This window comes from Ochotona princeps, chromosome 17, assembly GCF_030435755.1.
Source record: "Ochotona princeps isolate mOchPri1 chromosome 17, mOchPri1.hap1, whole genome shotgun sequence".
Lineage (NCBI taxonomy): Eukaryota > Metazoa > Chordata > Mammalia > Lagomorpha > Ochotonidae > Ochotona > Ochotona princeps.
In genome coordinates, this window is record NC_080848.1 from 22671683 (window position 1) to 22696660 (window position 24978).

The following is a 24978-nucleotide window of genomic DNA, read 5'->3' on the forward strand; positions in this document are numbered from 1 at the left end:
GAATAATGATTCCATTGAGCCCTAGTTATCCCGATTCATGTTTCTAGTATGTTATCACACAACTAAAAGGAGACAAAATGCATTATAAATAACTGTCAGTGTCCCCAATGAAATAATTGTCAAATAGATATGAGTTAAGTATGAGAAGGGAAAGAACACTGTCAAATACATTGCTCTTTGGGATGGGTCCCTTTTGTGATAATTCTTTGTACCTTCAAAAAGCTATACCCCCCCCCCCAAAAAAAAAGCTATACCCAGGGGATTGTGCTATAGGACAGCTGGTCAAGCCGCTGTTCACAATGCTTCATCACAGATCAGAGTGCTGGCTGAATATCTGCTTCTATTGATATATTGTGGGATGTAGTATGAAGCCCCTAAGTACTCGAGTCCCTGTCACCAATGTGGGATTTTCAGATGGATTTGTAGCTGCTGGCTGCTAGCTCCAGCCTGGTCCATATCTGGCTCTTGTGCCTTTTGGGTTGTGTTGATGGAAAAAGCCTCTTTCTTTCTTTCTCTCTCTCTCTTTCTCTCTGGCTCTGTTTTTAAGATAAATTGATTTTTTTTCTATTATACATCAGGAGGTAGCAGTAGAGCAGCCAATACAGATGTCTTCTACATCTTCCTTCTCTCCAACCTCAGATCTCGGCTTCCAGTCTCCCATGTAGGAAGAATGAACATTCTTTTTATTCATTTACTTCTTAATTCGGTTATTCATAACTGGACATCTTCTAAATGTCATGTATAAGTTTAGGCAAAGGGAAAACACACACACACACACACACACAGTGCATTACTGAATATTCAATCACAAAGAAAAAGACCATGCTATTTTTCCCAGCACATTTTAAACTGTGGTTGGCCTAGTGCCTACCTCATAGGATACACTCATTAATATTTTTGGAATGAATGGATAAACACATGAACACTGGGAATAGGCTCCCACAAATACATTTACTTTAATTGTTAAATTCAAGAGTCCTAGGTCAAAGAAAAGGAGACTCACATACATGCAGTAAATGCTACCCTTAAAATTGTTTTCCTTGAGGGTAAAGGTAGCTGTGTTTAGTAAGGAGAGCCTGGAGCAGAAGGGGAATATGTTGACTCATATCCTTCGGCAAATGTGTTTATTCCAACTCTGGCAAGTGTGTTGCAAAGCCAGCAAGACTTGGCTCCAGAAAACACCTGAAAGTCACAGGCTTCATTTCCTACTGCCAGCCCTTAACCATTGGGTATGAAATATTGGACCAAGTTAAAGATTAATTCTGTATTTATTGTGACAAAAGTCCCACCTCTCCCAGATCAAGAGGCAAAGGTATTTATAGCCTGTCTTTTCTATAACCACAGATAATCTCCCCCTAACGCCCACCTGATAGCCCCTTAATGCAAATGTAATCCAAATCAAATGCTTGCTAGTCCATTACCAGCCACATCTTGCTAGTAAGGAGCAATTATGACTTTAAAAACAATTCCAGAACACTGAGTTCACCCCACTGCAACAGACACATCCTTTGTATCCTGGAATCCTTTTAAGTTGTGCTTATAAGACTATCTGGGAAGAAAACTACTAAATAGCTATAGGAAATATGCAACAGTCAAAGAGAATATGATGATGATCAACATACTGCAAAATCCAAGGTCAGTTGATCAGTTTTGGCCCTTTTCCCTGGGAGGTAAATGCATAGCAATAAACTCAGAAAGGAGATAAACTATGTAATTTATACCTGAGTTACCTCAAAAGCTTCTGGGAAGTCACCTGGAACCAAAAACAACACTGGCAAATCACTAGTGATCTGGACCAAATGGGGCATAGCGGGACCAAGAGCCAAAATCTTTAACCCTGACTGGTCCTAATAAACAGAAGGATGTAAGCTGCACAACCGTCATGGGCCTTAAAATAGGGCCGTTCTTGTACAAAGGACACAGGATAGCCTATGTTGACATTATTATAAGTAAGCCGTCACTGTTATTAAAACCACACCTCCTAAACACTCACCTATCAGGCTCCACTCTCTAATTGTTGCCACTTCTACCTCTTGGCCATTTCATAACTTTTGTGTGGTTCAATCTTACAGCTTTTGTTTCCTTTAATCATCCCTGCCCATAATATCCCTGCCAATCCATTCACTCCAATCCTCCAAGCCCATTTTGGCCACCTTTCAAGGCAGCCCTAGAATTCTCTGACACTACTTACTCTCTTTTCTCTGTCCTGACCACTTCCAGAATGAATTAGATGTCACTTCTCTGTTCTTAAACACTTTGATATTTCATTACAGTACCAATCAGATCGTGTTGAAATTAGGAATATTTTACAAATCAGTTTTAGGTAAACTATGAGTTTTGGAGAGAAAGGTCAGTGTATTACTTCTCAGTGTCCAATATACAGTGACTAAACAACTGTGAATAAATAAAGAACAAGTGAAATAGCTTCATTCTACCTTTCTATGTTTACTCTTTAGTAACTGGACCACTGAGAAGGTAAAATGGTTATTAATTTAGAGGGCCATGGGTGTATTCTCCAAGATGAATCTGTAGAGCATTGTAAATAAGAGTTGTGCAGATAATAATAATAAGGCTACAATTGCTTCAAAATACTCTGTAGTACTTTATGCATCTGTTTCACAAATTGTACATCGATTGCTTGGCCCAGAATTAATTTCCACATCACAAATGAATATCCAGATCATTCTGTTTTCTTAGCCTTTTTCTAATGGTAATATGTCATTATTATTCAATCAAAATTCATTTTCATTTGCTTAATATGAATGTACTACATCTGAAAGATCAGGCTAAATAAGGGCCATAATAGGTAGTAAAATGATTTTTTATCGCTACTCAGAATATTCCACAATGGCCCAATCGATCTATTAGGACAGAAGTTTCCAAATGATGTTGTTATCAAGAATAAGGACTGGCAAGAAAAAAGGCATGGAGTTGGGCTTCCAAGTTTTTTTTTTTTTCAGTAAAGGTCAAGTACAAAAGTATCATATTAAATTGCAAACAAACCAGTATGCATCATCTTCCCTAGCTACCCAGGACTAAAGGATAAGCTCTGAAATTCTTACCATGGCTATTGCCCCTTTGCATTGAGCCTAGGTTAGTTTTGTTATCCCACTTCCAGTCCCTTACTCCAACCTACACAGTCAAGTGTTTCTTTCATCATACCCTCCTTTTATCTATTAAACATCAGCCTTTCCTCAGTTTGTCTTTCTCCCTACCCTGCTTTTTTTTTTCATGTATTCTTTCAGGCCTAGGTTAAATGGCTTCTGCAAAAATCATTTGCTTTTCCCACTTGCATCCACAAAAGAGATAATTGTTCCCCCTTTACAGTCTTGGTAAACTCTGTTTATAACTCAATGACATACATGTACAATTTTGTAAAGATCAGTGTCGAGGTGCTGCTTGCTTTTCTTATTCTAATTTTCAGCACAGTTAACTGTTGATACTTTTTGATTAAACACAGTATACATGAATGAATAACCATTTGGCATTTATAAGCACAGGGTCAAAGTATCAGAAACCATTATGATTGACATTAAATACAATGATGATGGTGATGCCAATGATGATGATGACATTTATGGGAGAAGCTTCTGATAGCAACAGCTTCCTTTCACTGAATGAATCTCTCATGTTAAGCACTACAGAAGAATTTTTTTTTTTTTTTTACTACAGAAGAATTTGGTGTATACTTTCTGGGACCCTCATCTTACAGATGACTAATCTGAGATATGGGATCTTCCTTCCCCAAGATCACAAAGAATGAATGTCAAAGTTAAGATTCACATGGAAGCCTGGTTTGACACCAACCCCAGGCTTATTCTCCTAGGATACATAAAACTTCGCTAGTGGCTACTACATTTTGGATACCCCACTAGGCATTTGACAGATTTTATTTTTTGCAATTATCCTGTGGGATCAATAACCTTTAGAGTGAGCATTGTATTCATTTTACATTAGAAATTTAAATCTTCCCCAAGTTCCAATATCCCCAAATCAACCCAACTGTCTGCAATACCAAGTGGAATACAAAATGCAAAATACAGTGGTAGTTGGAGACAGGCATCACACTCTTAAAGTCCAAAGAGCATTAGAATTTTTAAAAACCTTTAACCAAGTTTAATCCAGTGCATCAATGTGAAGAACCAGTAAAAAGACTTCTACAACTCACAAACAAAATAACTATTTAGAACATTCCATTATCTCTCAGCTTAGTAGGCCCTTAAGTGGGTTTGCTCCAGCTTTCCGTGTTAGTACACAGAACATTTTAATCCAATGGTAACAGTCTTTACTGTTTGTTTATCCATTCCTGTTCCTCCCCTTTGGTTGCTGTGATCCTGCCCATCTGTCTCATCTCAAACTATAACACCAATCTCATATTCTCCTTTTCTTTCATGCTGAGGACTTCTCCTTTCTATAAAACTTCTATTCTTACTGAAACAATTAGGCAGTAATCTTATTTTATAACACAGTATATTCTGGCATTTCAATTTAGCATTTACCATTATCTGCTAACAGGTATCACTGATTATCCTTTTATACTATCTTACATCATGCACATGAATCTCACTTTTGTTTTTATAATCATATCTTCAGCATATATCCAAGTTATCATTTAGTAAGAACATAAAAACTTAATGTTTTGCACAACACAAAGAAGGTTCAAGATCGCTTTCTAATGTTTCCCCCAATAATCCTTCTAAATAGGCAAAACAAATAATTCCCATTTTACAAATGAGGCAACCGAGATGCCGAGAGGTTATGAGGATTGGCCAGGTCACAAAGGAAATTAGTATAGAACTGGACAGCAGGGTGGGTCTTTGGATTTACATAATGGCTTGCTACCCTACACGTGTATCTCTGACCTGAACCTCAAGCCCACGTATGTACAGCTTAATTAACAAGGTAAGGTGACATGTTGGATTCTGATTTCCTAGAATGTCGCTCAATCCCTCTCCTCAGCCTAGGGACCACTTGCCCAAACTGACATTCCCTTTGCTTCTTGAAAATTTTTATGTTACTCAAAAAGAAAACACAAGCAAAAACACTTAGTTCATTCACTGCCTGCAGAGGTTCATCTAGGATGATGGTTATCTGTGACTGGGCTATGTGATATCACATGAGAAATTATATTTAAAGAAACTATGCTTCAGGTGAGACAATCAGGTGAACAACCTTTGCTTGGGTGGGGTTCTTTTGTATTTAATGAGAGTATTCCATTTCAAGTCGTATTGAAAGCACATGCAGTTTGCCATTTTGGAAAAAATCTGAAGCTGGAAGTTAAAAGAGGAAAACAATGTTGGTTCACTGTGTAAGAGGCACTGCATGTTCCCCATGTAATTTATTAAACTTTTCAATCTTCATTTCCCTATCAGGGTTCCAGGGACAGCAAGTTATATTCATAATTATGCACAAAAACCTAGTGCCATTCGTTTCATCTACATGAGAAGGAACGTTTTTTTTAAAAAAAAAATTTAAACAATTCTTAGCCAAGGCATCTTTGAAAGTGGTATTCATCCCTTGAAACAAGAAGGAGAAACAGAAAATTTGGAAACAGTGATCACACCCACTTTTCCCTAACTCTTTATCCATCCCACTCTGATCAACTATGTTAACATCATTTAAAACTAAAAATAAATTTTTAAAAAAGTGGTATTCATGTTCAGTGTTATAGGAAGATCGCTTCGCGGGGATTGTTTTCTTTTGCTTTTAAAGAAGTTTACATAAAAGAAAGTGAAAGTTCTACCATGAACCAGGCCTATACAACATCCATTAATGCACAGTAACTATGTGCCAGACACTGTGCTAAGTCATTTGAATGCATTATGTCTTTTAATCCATGCAACAAACTCATGACACGAGTACTTTCTCTCCTTTCAACACATAAAGAAACTGAATTAAACCATTTTGATTTTCAGAATAGGAAAGAATGTATTAGCTCAGAGGGAGTGCTGATTATAAAATCTTGAGGGCAACTGTTTCTATACGCAAGTCATATGCTATCTCAATTCTAGCCCTAAACCATAAATCATATTAAACTTCAGATCCCAAACTCTCTGAGACTTACTTTCTTTTAAGTGGAAACTTCCAAAAAACTGACACTAAATAAGAATATTTGTAAGAAATCCTGAATCAAAGCACAAATGATGCACTGCATTTTGACCTGAACCTGAGTGTGAATCCTCCAGGCCAAATCTTGTGGGTTTGGCTTTCTATCCATAAAATCATACTACAAATTCCAACAACAGACAAGTTAAATATATGCAGTCTATGCAAAGGCACCACATAATTCTAATTGTTATATCTGTTTTATTATGCATAAACTGACAAGTAAAGTTAAATAAGGCAAAACTAGGATGCATTGTATGAATTAAATTAGACAGCTGTCTTTTGACCAGAAAATTCTCTTCTCATACTGCTGAGCATTCATTCTCACTGATCTGAACTGCTTTCATGGGAAGGGAATGGAGCTTTTGCTAGAACAGAGAAAAATCATCCTTTTTTTCTCTCCTTCTCCTCTCCACAGATCCTGGGTGCCTTACATTTTCAGTAAAATCAGGTCCAAGATTAGTAGGAAGGCAGAAGGACTCCTAGATTATGGCATTCCTTCTTCAACCTTGCTGTGTTGTCATTTAGTAGCCAAAACCGATAGAATCTCTCAAATGTAAGGCATGCGTGCTGTTTATACAGCAACTAGCTCATCCTGGTCAAGAAGATGCCCAGCTCCATTTGCCAACCGAATCACAACCAGTTGTTGCAGAGCCTTCAAAGATACTATGCCCAGGAATCTGTACTTTAAGCAATATATGAAAGGGCCTCAAAAAAGTTAGCAGAAAATGGGTGCAAAATAATTTGAAGCCCACACATTAATTTTTTTTTCAAAATACACACTTTATATAATTTTTTTGAATACCATGCATATCTAAATAGGTCCAGCGAGGAAACTATTTGGGTACATTTTCAGTTTTTGGTGGGGGAATGGAGTAGAGAAAGGTTTGGAAGCTTTGGTTAATGAAACAGTAAGTTACAAAGCCCCACAGCATCTTAAAGGCAAATACTATCAAAATGAAATTCAGTCAATATACCTTCACTGGGACAAAATTAGTGCCAATATTTTCTTTCTGCAAAATGTTTATGCTGCACACTTTTGCTGGCCCTTTTCAGTCTGGGACTGCTCAGTAATGAAGCTAACTCTACCACTGTATCAGTCATTGGTGCCTCATAACTCAGTAAGGATCACCATGCATTCACTGGTTGGGGTGATTCATCCCAAGATGGTGGAAAAGGCCTTTGTTTTTAAATGTTTGTTTTTAAATTATAATTTAGTAGATCCTATAATCACAGCGTTATGCTCCTTTCAGTATAGCTCAGTTGTGAGTAAATTAAAACTGCAAATCATGGAAACAGAAATGAAAGATTCACTAAACCCTCCCCAAGCTACAATTATTCACCCTTAGTGCACTGCATTCCTGCACATCGTAAGGCTGCTGATGGAAAAAGAAGGAAGTCTGAGACCTTCAAACTGTGGCTACCATGAGTCATAATTTTATTTGTAGTCATAATTCTGATCTACATGGGCATGTCTGAATGAACAGCTCTGTTTACAGGAGGAAGAGGCCATCACGTTGGCCATGGAGAACACAGATTTTTATAGTGAAGTTCATGAATGTGTAAATTCAGAATACATACAGTTGCAACTCCAGCTAAACATCTTCATAAAGTGAAAATTAATGCAGGTCCTAACCAGGCATTTGGAATGCTAACCTAGTTTTCTGTGTTTAGCTAATAGATAGCAATTTTGCTTACACTTTTATCCTCATTGCATTGCAATGATGTTAATTTAATAAATACATGTGAAAGGCCACGTACTCCATGGCCCTTCTCCGGGGCTGGAAGTAACTCCCCCTTAACGCTTCTGTTTGAATAATTTAGCTGCTGATAAACCAAATCAAATATAGCTGTGGCAGGTATCTGATTAATTCCCCTTTCTGAAGCCAAGAACTGATCCTTTTCTGGCTTGTTCCCTTCTGTGATTGCCTGGTCAAATTCACAGCAAGGGCTGGGAACCAAGAGGGTACTGGGGGAAACCAGAAACCTCAGGGCAGGGTAAGCCACTCATGTGGCTTGTCAGAATCCCAACTTATTTACTATGTTGGAGACAGGACAGAAAAGGCTATTTAGGAGCTAGTGAAATATTCTGCAACAACAGTTTGAAGTAGACATGGAGAAGAGGCAGGTAAAATGCAGCCTTGTGAGCTGTCATCCAGTCCCTCGCTGCCTATCTGACTGATAATAAGCTGTTACAAGTCACCTGGGATGTCCACCCTTAAGATGCAGGCTGCAGGTGACTCCAGGGCACCCATTCTTGCCTCTGAGGTACACGTCCTATCTCACTGAAGAATGGCAGTGGTAAGCTTCTTGGTGGAAGTGGCCAGGCCCCAAATGGGATGATTTCAGGTAGCAAATTCCCGTTCCTAGCTACTGAAGAGAAAGCTGAAACTCAACAGCGGTATTTGGAACTGAGTCCATTTTAAAGGCAGAACAAAGGTTCTTAGGTGGGAGTGGGGGGTTGAGGGGAGGGAATGGCAGAGGGTTGGGAAGCTGCAGGAGTGCTGTCTCTCCACCTGGTGCTGCTGAAATGTGTCTGCCCAAAGAGGGCAAGGTTCCTGCTCTCCTCTGCTGGTGACTTCACAGGAAGTTGGCTGAGTCCCCAATTCTGCAGAGGGAATGCAGATGGACTGGAACCTGCAGAAAGGCTTTATGCTGGGTGCTCCAACAGTAGGTGGGTGGGGAGGTGAGGTAGGAGATGCCATGGGAGGAGCCACTGATGTGGGGGAACATTGCTGGTCCCTGGGTTTTCCTTATGGCTCCCTTCCACGCTGAATTTCCTGTACCCACCAAGACACAGCTCAGAAACCAGAACTCCCTCCAACACAGAGACACCCAGGTGAGGGCATTCAAAATATCTACCTGCTTCAACCCCTCAGCCCTGGGTTCTCATTTACTACTGAAAACACAGTCCAGCACCAGCAGATCAAGCTCCTTGGTAGCAAAGACCTGTGGTGTAAAGTGGTTTGTGATATTATCTTGTCTCAAATGCCCCCACCCCTTTTCATTTGGGGAGGGTGTGTATGTGTGTGCCAGCAGGTCTCAAGTCATCAGGATCCTTGCTAAGGAGTTTGTGGGAAGGCGTGAAGGTCCTGCACATTTCCAGTCTTGTATGCTCCTGCAGTCTAATCAAAGTGCCCAGATGCCAGGGCAGGGCTCTGCATCCATTTTGCCACCCAGGGATCAACGGAGTTTGGCAACTTCCAAAGCCAGGGAACTGAGGTCAGGGTGCCAGGGCTCAGATTCCGGCGCCAGAGTTCTCAGCCAAGAAAGCAGTTGAAAATCTACACCCATCTTCCTCCTCTTATCATCCTCACTCCTCCCCCTTTCTGGGACTCCACACGTCCAAACTGATTCTCTCTTCTCTCTCTCTCTCCTCTCTCTCTCTCACACACACACACACAAACACTCACACATACGGACTCACAAGGTTTCTGGTTCCCAAGGAGGCAAACCCGCAGAGCTGATATGGCCCCTACCACTCCCTCCCCTCCTGCTCCGCGTCTACACAAAATGAAATCTCATAGACTCCAAACACCACAGCAAAACGCGAACCCGCCCGCGGCTCCAACGCGTCCCATACCTGATATGCAGACGATGAAATTGGCTTGAAGAAGAAAAAGCACCTCCCACACTATTTCCATCCTCTGATTCTCATTCCAAGTGCATCACTCGACGGGAAAACAGGGGGGAAGGGGAGAGCCCGACGCGGCACACACATACACACGCGCGCACACTCCCGAGCGGGCGGGCGCACACTCGCACTCCCACCCGACAGCCGGCCAGGGACGGTCACCCCCAAGATCAATATCGCAGTTTGAATTGTTCCGGCAGAGCTCCCCTCGGGCTCGACGGATGTGCGCCCCAGATGTGCTGACACATGTCCGATGCCTCGCTGCCTCCGAGGTCTCCCGGCTCCCGCGTCTCTGCTCCGCGGACCCCCGGCGGCGGAATCAGCTCTAGTAGCCGCGGCCGCGGTGCCAGCCACCTGAAGCCGCCGGCGCTGGGCTCTTTCTGCAGAAGCGAGACCCCGATTCGCCTTGCGCCCCAAGAAGACATAGACGATAGCCCCTCCTCCAGGCCAAGCCGTGCAGCTGGCAGCTCGCTGGCTGAGCCCCGGCAGTCCGCGGCAAGTTGCCCTCGAAGTCCGCGCCCCTCACCGAAGCATGGCCAGGGGGTGATTGCTCCGCTCCGGGGCCGTTCTCCTCCTGCTTCCGGGGGGCGGGGGAAGGAGCAGACACAGAAGACAGGGAGACAGAGAAAGAGAGGCAGGGATTATTGCCCGAAACCGCCGGCCGCCGGCAGCCTCCTCAGACCCTCCCAGCTTCCGAGTCGGCGCGTAGTCGGCAGTCTCCGATCCAGGGGCGAGCCGCGCGTCCTGGGCGCGGAGCCCAACGGCCGCGGGGCGCAGCGGCGAAGGGGCACAGGGGTCGGGCGCGGTGGGGCCCTCACGCTCCCCACTTGGCGAGCGCGCTTTCGCTCCTCCGCTATTTTCCTGAGCTCCCCGGAACTCCCAGTTGCTTCGCTCACAGCGCCCGCAACTAGCGCCGCCGCCGAGATTTTCCGCAATGCAACTGCAGGGGTCGTTATTTCCTCGCCTACGGATCCCGTTGCTTCCCGATTCTGAACTGAGGATGAGGGCTGTTGGGGGCGGGAGGAGGAGGAGGAAAAGGAGGAGGAGGAGGAGGAGAAAAGGAGGCTCGGCCAGGTGAGAGTCCCCGCCGCCGGCTGGAGTTCCAACGGCAGCCAGGCCGGCCAGCACCCGGGGGCTGAGGCAGGAGGCCAGGCTGGGAAGCTGAGTCTCAACCCGGCCATCTGGAGGAGGAGAATGCGGGGCGCCAGAACTCCAGATCACTGTGGCCGCCTCCTCGCCTCGGGCCCCGGGAGGCCGCCTCCTCTCCGCCCCGCCCCAGCTGCCTGCGTTGCCCTCCAGGACGTTCGAGTTTGGCTTCTGGTTCAGACAGCTTCGCGCCTGCCAGTTCGGCGCGGGATACGTGGCGGGATGTACCCTGGGAGTGCTGTGCTGGGCTCTCCCTCCTCTGCGGAATATTGGGACTTTTTTTTTTTTTTTTTTTTTGGCCTAACTCATTCCCTGCCCTCTCCGTTTCGTCCCGCTCCTGCCCCTCCCCCTCCCCTTCCTCTTTTCTGCTCCAGTGCACACCCGCACTTACCCCGCAGTTTTCCTCGCTGCAGTTTCCTGGACTAGATGCAACTCTTGCTCGCTAGTCCCTCACCTCCCTCCTCCCGAAAATAGGAGAGACCTGCTTTCTAAGTCCATGTGCCAGCGGCGGCGGCTGCCAACTGCGCCTCTGTTCAACTTCTGGAGGATCGGAGAGTATGGAAACCTGGGCTAAAGGGGAACGGTTCCCCACCCTGTCTTTCCCCTTGTTTTTCTTGAGGAAGTCTCTGGTGCTTTGGAGGTTTTTGCTGGGCTCCGGGATACTCTCCGCCAGCGATACCAGCTGCTTCCACCAAAGGGAGATTTCTCCCAGCGCCCCCCGCCTCCACGCGCGAACACACACACACACACAGCGCGCGGCTCTGCAACGCCCCAGGATAAAGTGGGGGGCGGCGCGAGCACTCGCCCTACGAGCAACCCAAGGCTGGAGCCAGCGGGGGCGCAGGTTTCCGGGCAAGGCTATCAGAAGGCAGGAAAGGACTTGCACTGGTTTGCAATGTGGCCGCGGGGAACTGGAAAAGAAAACCTGGGCTCGGGACTGTTCTCTTGAGAGCGAAGGGGCAAACAAACTGCAGTAGACTGATGTGCCTCCGTCGCTGCAGTAATGGTTTGCAAAAGCCCCAGACCTACCTCTTGGTAGGGCAGGGTGCAGGAATCCCCAGAAAGATCTCTGAGTTCTCCATGCGCTTGTCCACATTGAGAATTGTGACGTTGGGATATTTTTACACAAACGCGGATGGACACACACGACACGCAAACACAGACACACAAACACGTAGCCCGCGGGGAATTTTTTCTTTGTAGTTTAAAAATGTTTGATGTTAGCAGACAATTTAATGTGAGCCTCTGTCTATTAGCTGCAGAACTGGTGAATACGCGGAGAGTAAAAAAGTGAAAGGGCTGGTGGCTGTGCATCCGCAAGCAGTGGAGTTGCCTGCCAAGTGAGTCATTCTGTAGAGATCCTAGCCCTATGACTGCGTGGTCTCTGAAGGTGCGGGGTGGAAGCCCTGAGGAGTTACACCACAGTGCCCCCAGGATATCTTGAACAGACTCCCCTAGTGCCCAGAAGTCTAGGGGATCTTTATGCTGAGTTCCAGGGAGAGGAGAAAGGGAAGGGAGGGGGTGACAACGCCTCTGGGAGCTGCGTAGGCTGGATTCCTGGTGAAAGCTGGAGAGTTTGGTCCCATGGCCCCCGAGGATTCTGCTAAGGAACCATGGCCAGACCAGTTTACTCTAGGAAGGAGGTGTAGCCCAGGGTTCTGTTCTCTGAGATGATGGCCAAAGACTCTAGTGGTCAACACATAGTGGTCTATTGCCAGATGAAATAAATCCACAGGATTCTTAGGTAGAGAGCTTTAGGCTCAGCAGGAAAGACACTGAGACTTCGAGAACATTTGAATAATCCAATAGTGGGAATTAACCTGCCCCCGCCCCGTCCCCTTTTAAGCGTGTGGGAAAGGAGTTCCTTTGTCTCCGTGTCTTGTAAATAGATTAAATGAAACGGATTTTTGTGTGGAGCGGGGGCGGGGGGCGGGGGGCGAGGGGCTGGGTCGAGGGCAGAAGGAAGAAGTCATGTGCTAAATATGAACGAACACATTTTCTTAGAGGTTTTAGAACCACGGACAGCGACATACCTTCTGCAGTGGAAAGTTATTCGCTATTTGAAGAGCTTTCCACTGACATTAGAACCCTGGAGCCTGGAGTTTTACACCATGGCCCATTTGTTTATTAATGGATGCTGCAAATATTAAGTGAGTGCCTTGTGTGTTGCAAGCACTGTGATAAGATGCTGGAGTTTTGTCATTGAAAATGCATCATTTTTGCATTTAATGTACTCACAGTCCGTTTCTCAACATTTTGCCTTAAGAATAAGAGCCAATAAAATAATGCCAGTTCTCCTTCATCCTGCAGTCTTGCCTTCAGGAGTCTAAAAGAATTTCTAAGCTGTTCTGTGCCACTAAATGCTTTTAATAAAATAAAATTAAATGGAATAGAGTGTTAGTAGAAAGGAAGAGAAAGGAAGGAAGGAAGGAAGGAAGGAAGGAAGGAAGGAAGGAAGGAAGGAAGGAAAGAGGAGGGCAGCTTAATATGTGTCATATTCCTTACGTGGGTCATCTCATTTAATACTCATGGCATTCTGTCTTAGCAATGTGCTACTGCAACAGGATACCACTGGCTGGGTAATTTACAAGCAGAGAGTATCCCTCACCATTCTGAAATCTGGGAAATCCAAGAGCGAGGTGCCAGCCTTTGGTGTTTGGTGACTGCTTCGTGCCAGGTTCTCCTATTATTAAAGGTTAAAGGGCATAAAGGGTTCAAACTTCTTCCCTCCAGTCCTTTTACAGGGTGTCCAATAGGAGAGTGGAGTTCTTACGGCTTAATCATTTCCCTAAAGGCCTAACTCTTAATATAGCTCCATGGGAATTAAATTTAAACATGAATTTTGGAAGTGGCACATCAAGCCCTCATGCATCTACATGTGGTAAGTATTATTTTTTCCCCCATTTAACAGAAGGTAAACTTACAGTACAATACAGAATGCAGGGGATTTAGTGTTGTGTTCCCCCAAAGAGGATAATATAGAAATAGATTATTTTTGCACTTTCTCTTTCACTAAGCCTCATAGAAGGAGTGACACATTTAATTGCTAACATCTGGAGTAGTTTGAACTTATTAGGGGGTAATTCTCTGAGGCTGGACACACTCTATCAGAAGACATTGGAGACCCATCTCTCTTCCTTACTTCTTTTCTTTCTTAGTAAGCTTGCATTCATTCAGTCCCATGCGATTCCTATGTGTTTCAGAATGTATTGCTACTCTCCAAGCAATATCTAAGTCAAGAAAATGCCAGTCTCAACTAGCATTGTGAAGCAGTTCTTTAAGCCTTACTTTGTCTTGTCTATATCCCATTTAAAGTGCCAGTTGAAATCCCAGGCACCCTGCTTCTGATACAGCTCCTTGCTAATGTGCCCAAGAAAATAACGATGGTATTCTGGGTGCCTGGATTCCTGCCACTAATATGGGAGATCCTGATGGAGTTCTAGGCACCTGGTTTTGTCCTGCCCGTGCCCCAGCCAACGGGGTCACTTGGGAAGTGAATCAGCAGACAGAGGAGAGAAGATCTCTCTCTCCCTCCCCAAGCTTCTCTCTTTCACTCTTCCCTTTAAGCAAAGAAAACTCAGTCTTGCTTAAAAAAAAAAGCAGTCAACAAAATTTTCTTTTCCTGTAGTGCTGGATTTCTGAAGACAGTTCATGTTGCATGTAAAGCATTTTTAGGTAGGGGTTGCTTTGTAAACTCATTCTTACAGATAATTTCCTAATTCTGGACGAGAAAGTTGGAATAATTTGAAAGTGCCTTTAAAATATGCTTGCCCAATAATTTTATTGAATATGGCTAAATGCTAGAGTGTTTTTGTTAAATACCAAGATTACCTAAGTGAATGTCCTATCTTCCTAGGGGAAGTATTTCTAGTTTTAATTACACAGAGGCCAAAAAGAAAGAGAAGTTAATGATTAAGCTATGGATGACTTTTAACAAAAAACCTGAAAATATGTAGATAAAGATAACTCACATTCATGGATGAGAAAACTCAATGCTTGTATAATACCAATTTCCTAAAAACTCATTGAGTAATAGAGATCAAAATTCCAGTAACTTTTAAATGTAAGCTAACAAACTAACTTTAAAATCCATATAAAAATACAAGGAACCTAAAATAGAACATTTTTAAAAAGTTAGAAATTTTAAACTGTCATCAAGAATTATAAAAATAATAAGACATTGACATCAAGCAGACAAATAAATCAACAGAACAGGATAAAAAGTCTAGAAACAGAAGTATGCATATTGAATCAGTTGATTTTCAACAAAGCACAAGGGCATTTCCGTGGAGGAAAAATAGTATGCTTATAAGTTGTCATTTCAAACTTGGATATTGGTTTTCAGGGGGGAAAAAAGAAGTGATGTGGATTGTAATTCATATCTAGAATCTGATAGTTAAGCCAAAATAGATCACTAAATACAAAATAAAAGGTTGTAAAAAAAAAATAAATAAAAGGTTGTAAAACTACTATAAGGAAACACAGCAGAATATCTTTGTGAACACCAATGAGGTAATGATTTTCTAGATATAACATCAATGCATGACTCATAAATGTATAACCTAATATCATCAAAATTAAGAAGTTATGTTCTTCAAAAGGTACATGCTTTATCAACAACATATTTTCAGTGCCAAACAAGAATACACAAAAATGATCAACATATTGTTAATATAGAAAATTGAAAAATTAAAACCAATGTGAGATACCAGTATGCATAGATCGGTATGATGAAAATGAAAAATGACTTGACATACCAATTTCAGTGACAATATGAGGCAATTAAAAGTCATACACTGCTTTGTGTCTTTGTTTATCTCACTGACTTAATATAATACCAAGAATTTGCTTCTGCCATTGCTGCTGTCTCCACATTGGTTTTAGAACTGCACAGTAAAATACTAGCAGTAGAATAGTTGGCTCATATGGTTTGTATCTATTTTACCCATTAAGAATGCTAAATTTTTTTCTATCATTCCCACAAAGGGTAGATCTGTGGCAGAAAGGAATGCTATGGTGAAGGCATCGACTACCCCTGCTCCCAGGTCCTAGGTGAAGGTTACATCTAGGGAAAGGAGTTATTTAAATGACAGGCAGATGTGAATACAGGCAGATGTGGGAGATCTATAGCTTCCTACTCCTGGCCCTAATCTAGCTACCTGCCTTATCTAATCTCATAATGAAATGCCCAAGTTCAAATAAAGGCAGAACAAAAGTAGAAACAAAAACTTTAATCCAGCCATCGTAATTATTAACTTTTAGAAAATCATCCCATATTCACCATTCTCTGTTACCAAGTAACAGTAAATACCTAAAATACAGAAAGTGAATGCACTATCTAAAACGGCACATTTTCCTCCTTCTTGTTGAATGAGCATTCGAGTGCACCCGCCCACAATTTGTCTATGTGCATTGTTGTGTGGTGTGTATTTCTCTTGTATTGGACACATACTAGTGATATTTTGTGTCAGCAGGAATTCTTCCCTTCTTGTGGGAGCCTGCTTCAGAAGCATCAGGTAGTAGTGACACATCAATATGGAAGATTTTGATTTCATAATAGTTTTCAGGTTTAAAGAATCTAATTAGGAAAGCTGTCTGCTTTCATCTCAGATTATATAATTTTGGAGTTAGCAACTGTTGCATTAAATTTTCTAATTACTAGGACTTTTAAAAATATTGTCTTCCAAACAATATAATTAAATTACAAATACAAATTTTCCCTTGAAATATATCTTTCAATTATCTATTCATCAGTTTCTGTATTTTATATTACAGAGTTATTTACTAGGACAGTATACAACTAATGATTGTAGTGGTAGGGCCATTTAGAACTTTTGGAAACCTAGGTCAAAAGTTTCCTCTTTCCACAGCCTGTAATTGCCCCCTTTGCTTTTCACTCCTGATTCTGTCCTACACTATCAGAGCTCTCATTTGGGGTCCCTCATGCTTCTAGGAGGTATCTCCAGCTTAAGTGTCTGAAGACCATGCTGCTTCTACACATACCTCCTCAAAGTACATTCCTTGAAGACTCCCTGAATTATGTGTCTGAATACCATCTTCTTGTGGGAAAAAAATCCAACCTCTTCTTCCTCCACTTCATAGTTTTAAACATGAAATTACTATGTAGAATAGCATTCTTTCTATTCAAATATTGGAAATGCTCAGTGGATGAACAATATTACAACTGGAAGCCTCCAAAAGGAATTCCATTTCGAGATCAATATAGAGGGATGGAGCCTGCTGGAAAGGTCCAACTTATTTTCTGGTTTTGTAAGAAATCCCATTGGACTTTCAGATTTGTCTCCAGATTCAACAACAGAATTTTTTGCTTTGATTCTACTGTGTTGATTTAATATAGCAAGAGTTGAATTATCATGGCAGGAAGCCCTGAAAGCTCCAAGTCGGTTCTCTGATTGCTGTGAGACAGAGAAGAAAACTCATTAAAACAAAAAGAACCTCCTGTCAAGAACAGGAGCCGTAACCCTATGACAAAGCTAACAACAGCTGAGACCAGAGGAGGTCGGAAGACTACAACTTTTCTTAAAAAAAAAAAAAAAAAAGATTCCATTGCCAGGTCTGAAAACTATCAAGGTTATTGCAAACACGATGTACACTTAAAATTACGTGATGGTTCTCATCTCACTAGTTCAAGTACTTTCTCTTAATGAATCTTTCAAGTTGTTGTAACAAGGTGATACTATCTTTAGCCAAATTTCCTTTTAGTAGGGGGAAGTACATAGATATTCCATGTGAAAATATTACTCATATTCCCATAAGTTGTTATGTCATCAAGAAGTTTAATTTTAAATGAATGTAATTGAAATTGTGAATACATATATTTAAGTGACCAACTATTTAAATAAAAATTGCAACCTTTTTAAGGTCACCAACATTTCTGACAATACAATGAGAGTTCCTGGGGTTGTTTCTCACTTTTCTTCCCATGAAATGGAGAACAGATTGGCATCTTGCCCTTTTTACTTCAGGGTTTTTTTTTTAATTGGAAAGAAACGAACAGAATGAGTTCTATTTTCTCTTCTTGTATAAGTACATTTCAGAAGGAGGTGGTGGTAATTTTGGAGGCGTTGCCATAATAATTTTGGATTCTTGGATACAGCTCATCTGTATGTACTTGAATTAGTGTGTCCAATAGTCCTCAGAAACCAATGAAAGACACCAGGCTTCTTATGAAGCAGAAAATTACTGCTGCTTCGAGAGAATTCTTACTCAACCCTAGGAATGTCATAAACCGTTCGAATAAGAATTAACTTTACTAATCTGTCATTACAATGACTTTTAAGGCAATTTAAGGCCAAAGTGCCACCTGAAAAGTCATTATTGGTACACAGAACTACGGTCTAAAAGTTCTGAGACTGATTTGTGTCCTGGTTGACAACTAGACTTCAGTGGGACAACGTATTATCACCCTGTCTTTAGCTATCTACTTGAAACCAGCAGGGTGCAGCCTTGAGTCAGCTGGGGTGTCCTTTTTTTCCCTGCGGAGAAAATACCTTTCAAATGAAGCTATAGAGGTGAGGGAATTTACAAACCTCAGTCTAACTAGTCACACTGCGGGAAGTGCTTTTCAAGCAACTCCAGTGGAAGCAGAAACTTGATAATGCAAACAGAAAGAACCAAGTCACATCTTGTCTCGAACACAAAAACAAGCATTCATTTTTCTGAGAGGCTAATGTAGAGCACTGGTTAAATGGATTTGGGTGGACTGATAAGCCACCAAGGAACACTAAGTTAACACAGAAAATAACCTAAACAATGCCTACTATCATTACACAGTAGAGAAAACTCAAAGATATCATGATTTGCAGAACTTGAAAGTGTGGGAGGGTTTCCTGATGATGCAGGTAGACATTGTGATCAAGAGAGGATGCTTTCTGTTCTTGTGGATACTACTGAAGCTCTCAGGAGGCAGTGTTACTTGAATCTCTTGGGATGGGTTGCTGTGCCGATGACACTGACATATGCTGGAAGAAACCAGAAAGTGGAACCAGCTGTGTTTATGAAGTGCTGACCTTTTGCTGGAGAGGAGCTTATAAAAACCAGATTTTAAGCCAAGTGGATCAAGATCTTTCTCTCCCCTTCTGGATTCTAATCTCCTTCTAACATGATCTATTGGAAAAATCCTAGCAGACAGCAAGCTGATGAACAAGAAAGATACTTAGTGAAGGACTTTGACACCATCACAGAGCAGAGTAGGGAGGAATTGGGAACTAAAAATTGAGAGGGTAATATCTGACAAATTATGTATTCCAGTGATAACAGGACTTGCATCGAGAAAAAATTGACCTCAGTTGGTACAGAGCTATCAGGGATGTTATATCCCAGCGATTTGAAGATGAAATTTTTCCTATAACTTCATCTTTTTTTTTTTTTCATAGAACTTAATGAGTCTGGGATAGTATTTTTCTCTCATTCACAAGTAATAACTGACATCCATCCACAGTTTTGTATATGATGTTCCAAAATCAACTTTTATAGTAAATCTTTGCTACCCCATGAAAGTTAGCAGCCTTCTCTCTCTGATTCTTTTTGTTTTTTTTACCTTCATATTGGGTATCTCACAGCCTTGCTTTTTTCCCACCATAGTCAACAGAGAAGCTCTTCTTATTAGGACAATTGAGATCAGTCCCTAAATGAGCAATGGCCTCAAGAATGTGTTCTCAGTTCCATGTCAATAGGACCTGTCAGATAACAACGTATTTATCAAAAAATTTCTGGTCTAGACACTCAATCCCCAAAATACCTGAGCAATATGGCTGACCTACAGATTTAGAGATCATCACAAGAACTCAGAAGCAGAAGGCTCAATTTGAACCATAAAAGAGTTGGTCAGCAGCTGATGACAGAGGTGAGTCAGGTTGAACTTAAGATGTGACAACCTCAGGCACGACAGAGAACACAATGAATGAAAAGAGACTGGCTTTGTTCACTTCCTCTGTGGGGTTTCAAAAGGTATTTTAGTGAGTGGTTGAGCTACAAGAGCACTCAAAAAAGATCATGAAAAAATGGAATTGAACGATAGGTTAATTTTGGTGCAAACATTTTTGAAACACATAAAACTTTTATTGTATGCATTTTCATGAGTTTCTTGGTAATGTCATATATCTTTCATATGTATTGTGGAAGCAACAAAATGAAATATTACAGATATTGCATATTTAATATCAAACAAAAATCTTTATGAAACTAGAACTGGAAATGCAGTACGTACCTTATGTTGCTGCTACAACACTCATCCCAATACCTCTTATTTGACAGATTTTAATAGTGTATCATAATATATCTATACCACATAATTGATTAGAATTTACTAACACAAAGAAAGGCCATAAAGTCAAGGGTCTGCTGTGACAGTTGAGGGAAGTAATTGTAGCCTCTCATTTGCTACAAATAAACATTAATATCTTTATTCATTTCATTAATAATTAATTGCTCCAGGCTCTGATTTCTGTATAATTGTACCTCATGGAAGCCCCAGTAGAGAAATACTGTGCAAAATACAAAACACTAATTTTATCATGAGTAATAAAAATTCAATTAACTTTAGAATAAATGTGTGAGTTAGTAACCCAAGCTTAACATAAAGCTTTGGATTGTAAATAGATGCTGGAAAACAGAATAACAAGGGTGTGACAATTTATAAAGCATATTGGAAATCCATCATTGCCTTCCACACACTGGTAAGAAAAGACTTACATTATACGAGACAAAAATAATTTTTGACACATTTATTGTGCTTTATAGCCAGAACATGCCAACCAGGAGCCTTAATAGGAAGCTTCCCATAGAGTGTGGCTTGAGGAACAGTAAAAACAAGCCTCTTCCCAGAATTATTTCTTCTAGATACTTATTGTGGGCACTGAATTCTGCTGTGTTGGTGAAGATCTTCACTCTAGAAGAGCAGAGGTGAGTAATGTGGCATTAGCTTGGGTCAGGATTTGCAATCTGGTTTGTACTCTTTTGTCTGCTATTTACGGACCAAGTTGCTTAACATCTTTCATGTTCAGTTATATATCAATAAATGGTATAATTATCTTTACTAACAATTATATTTATCTTTATAAAATGTGATATGAAAGACTTAGTGTGAAATATTGATTAAAGCATTTTGTATTAGAGAAGCTAATGAATGAGTTATTTGAAATGACTATAATATAATTTGATGATTTCAATGTGTTTCTTGAGGTGTTTCTTTTTTATTCACCTAAATCCAAATTTGCAAGTTCAAATAATTTGTTCCTCATTTAAAAAAGGAACAATTCTGTAATTTCCAAAAAAAAGTATTAGAATTCTGATTTGGAAAAAGTATTTGATAACAGGCATGTCAAAACAAAATAACCATATTAGAGTCACAAACATGTTTTAGTGAAAAAGATATCGGGAAATTGTATTACGCACCTGGTTCCATGAACTTGAAAAAGAATGAATAAAATTCAAGAAATGAACCACAGATTCTAACCAAGTATTTCATGAATATTCTAAAAGATGAAAACACAGGTGAAATCCCCAAGTTATAGCTCTTATGGCTGGGAGAAGCCAATCAGAAACTTTTTTCCTGCTCTCTAGTCAGTGTTGAGCAAGAGAAAGAGTGGTATGAGATTAGAGACATAGGCTCAAATCAAATATCATCCAACTTTTCAGGCTATGGTTAAGTTTTTGGGCTGTGTTACAATAGGGAATGGGAATCGATTGAATATTGATTAAAGGCTTCATCCGTTTGAGAATATCCTTGGCGTTGGCTACAGTTAAAAAAAAGTTGACTCAGTGATGGTGGTAGGAGGTTACAGAGAGAGGAGGCAGATAGATCATCTGGAAAAATCCATAGCTATAGACAAGTAGAGATGTTGGGGTCTTGGATTAGGAAAAACGGGTGGCTTTGCAATTTGTTTCAAGGTTGATGTCTGCAGAACTCCTTGATGTACACAGGAAATGGAGGAAAAAAGAGGAGCAAAGGAGTTTACTTTGGAACATGTGCAAAATGGTTTCACAAATGGGTACAGTATTAGCAGGCCCCCCAGAAAGTTCTACTGAAATGTAAAATACAATACTCTACAGACAGCATATTGGCAGGATCATTGCAGGACTTGAGCTAAGAACTCATTTTCCTAAACTTTGCTTCTTGTAATTTGAAGCCTTGAGTAAGAAAAGTCCCATCTTTGAGAACCTCAGTTTTCTTACACCTAAAATAAAAAAGTTCCTTAAAGATCAATTCATTTTACTTGTAATGAGTCTTAAGGATCAAACAAGACCCTTATTTACTACTAGAGATTATAAGCCTATTAGTGATACTGAAGGGGACTCTTATAGGGGCCCATAAGACAAATATTTTTCCACAGGAAAATGTTCAAAATTCCACCAGAAATCTGCTTAATGAAATGAAATGTAAAGTTTACATAGAGTCCCATCCTAACAACCTGACCTAATACAACAATGAATAAACAAGAATTCCCCTCCACTCCCCAATGCTTGGGCAGAGGAAAGAGTCTCTGTCTAGCCCATTTACACAGCACTCTGTGCCTGACAATGTTGTTGATTCATTCATCAAAAAGATTAATCTGAAGAGTCAGTTAATGTTTATTCAATGTTAAAAGAACTGTCCGGTGATTGAAATAAGTATTATAGCTTCATTAGCTGACAGCAAAGGTACTGAGATGTTTGACCTGGTAAATTGAAACTCCGTTGTGCAGGAATTTAAAAAGAGGAAACCTTGATTTTTTAATCAGAATACACTGTTGTTTTAAATCTTTGTGTTATTTCTTTTGCAAAAACAAAAAGGAAATCTAAAAATAAGCTTTAGTTTGTTATCCAAAGACCTTACAAGTCAAGTTACTGAAATATAAATAGGAAAGTAGCAATAATTAAAAATATAGTACAAGTATGAAGTGGGAAGCATTGAACTAAATGGGAGAAAAATCTAGAGAGGAAGAGAGGATACTTATTTTTTAAAATTTTTTGCAAAAGTCATATATACAGAGAGGAAGATTCTTCGACCTCTGATTCACTCCCCAAGGGGTTGCAACGGCTGGAGCTACGCGGATTCGAAGCCAGGATCCAGGAACTTCCTCCAAGTCTCCCACCATGGATGCGGAGTCCCAAGGCCTTGGGCTGTCTTCGGCTGCTTTCCCAGGCTACAAGCAGGGAGCTGGACAGGAAGTGGGGCTGCTGGGATTGGAACTGGCGCCCCTATGGGATCCTGGTGCACGAGGCACCAGACCCAAGAGGATCACTTTTAATACTCTGCTTCCCCTTAATCTCCTGTTAATATGAGTTAGGAAATGGGAAAAAAAAATCCTTCCAAGAATATAATTAACTTCTGTTGGCAACACTTTCCCTCTCATCGTAAAAAAAAAAAAAAAGGTGGATGTAGAATCAGTCCACTTAATCAAATATGTGAGAAATGGATTTTTCTGCAATATTCTTTTGGTTAGTGATTTTTCAAGATGTAATGACTACCTAAAAGCTGCTGGACATGCAGATGTCAGGACTCCAGCCCTTGAAGGTTTAGGCTCAGTATATCCTTGTCAGAGTACTTCAGTTTCCCTTCTTGAAAACAGAGAAAAAAAAATCCCCAGTGATTCAGACGCAAATGCTCAGTAGACCACACTTAAATATTTACCTCTTAAGAAGCAACAGAGTGTGCCTCCTCTTCTTATATCATATTGTTCTTGAGCTGAAAAAAGTCATTTTAAAGGTTTAGGGATATATATCCCTGCGGAATTTCTGTAGACAGGGGACCAATCCCTAGAACTACATCATCAAACTTGCTGACTGCATAAAAGGCAAAGTTCCAGCTGATGCTGATTAAGAGAAATGCACCAGCAAAATGAGGGCGTAGGTGACTTCTTAAGTTCAGGTTCAGTAGAATTCAAGAGAAGATGAGTTTATGGGGGGGGGGGCACTGGCTATTTATATTAGTAAAAGCATCCTCTCCAATAAAAAGATGACAGCTGTGAATATGTAGCCACCAACTGTTAAAATATTAGGTATATGTAAACAGAAAACTTTTTCAAATAGGGAATTAAAAATGTAGGGGATTTAATGCACCTTAAAACAATATCATTGAAATACTCTGGCAGCTAACTTTATTTATTTTCTTCTAGATTTAATTTCTATTAAAGACAACTATCAACATTGTATTGATTTTTGTGAAATAATAAAAATTACTCTATGCTTAGTTAATTTAGTATTGAAAAGCAGAGCAGAGAATGTGAGTAACACAAAAGCAAATTAATACTTATTTGAAACAAACGTTAAAGTAAAATCCAATGAATAGCCAAGACTCAAGATTAATTAATGGGATACATTGAAGGGTAGAATTTGTCTACACAGGCCTTTGACAACTTTGCCTTTTCCCTTCCTTCAAATATAATGTGTTCATATTTTGTCACCTCAGTTCATCATGTCTGTGTGTGTGTGTGTGAGAGAGAGAGAGAGAGAGAGAGAGAGAGAGAATACTAAATGGGAGAAGACAAAACAGACATTAAGAAAACATTATTTCTCCCTGTTCTCAGTACATGGGAGTGAGTGGAGAAGCAATGCAATCTTTGGTAACTGCCATGCTTTCTGATAAGAGGCCATCTTACAGGCTCATCCTGTGTAGTTGTTCTCTAAAACTCGGAATCAGCATTTTTTGGAAGGCCCTGGTACAAGTGACTGTAATCTGTCTCTGATTGTGGACATGGTATCTAGGACTTTCTGTAGATTGAATTAAAAATATATATGCACATAGGCATACGTGTGTGTCTATATACATAGTACCTTAGTGCACATTATACACATTTGTTTACATATTTACGTTGAAAGATTAAAAAATAAATTTATGGCAGTTTGAATTAAATCTTGCAGCTGCCAAGTTTTAATTTAGTTATGTTCAATTTATATTTGATTATTTTACAAAAGAAACTTAGTTCTCAACATCACCAATAAAATTACTGATTTTTAAAGTTACAAACCACATGACAGTTCTTCAATCCCACTAATGCTACTGTAAATATATGACTACCATGATTTATTTCTAAAATTAGTTTCACTGTCCTTGTAATGTATCTTACTCAAAATATTTAGAATAATAAATT

General features: G+C 40.5%; 1 protein-coding gene across 1 annotated transcript in view; it reads right to left on the reverse strand.

The window, feature by feature from the left end:
• Window positions 1-10648, reverse strand: part of CA10 (carbonic anhydrase 10) — a 432920-nt gene extending 422272 nt beyond the window's left edge. Inside the window, exon 1 of the mRNA XM_004591011.3 lies at window positions 9689-10648. Within this exon, the coding sequence (XP_004591068.1) occupies window positions 9689-9749 (61 nt within the window). The 5' untranslated portion in view covers window positions 9750-10648. The remainder of the gene's footprint in view (window positions 1-9688) is intronic.
• Window positions 10649-24978: the final 14330 nt, after the last annotated feature.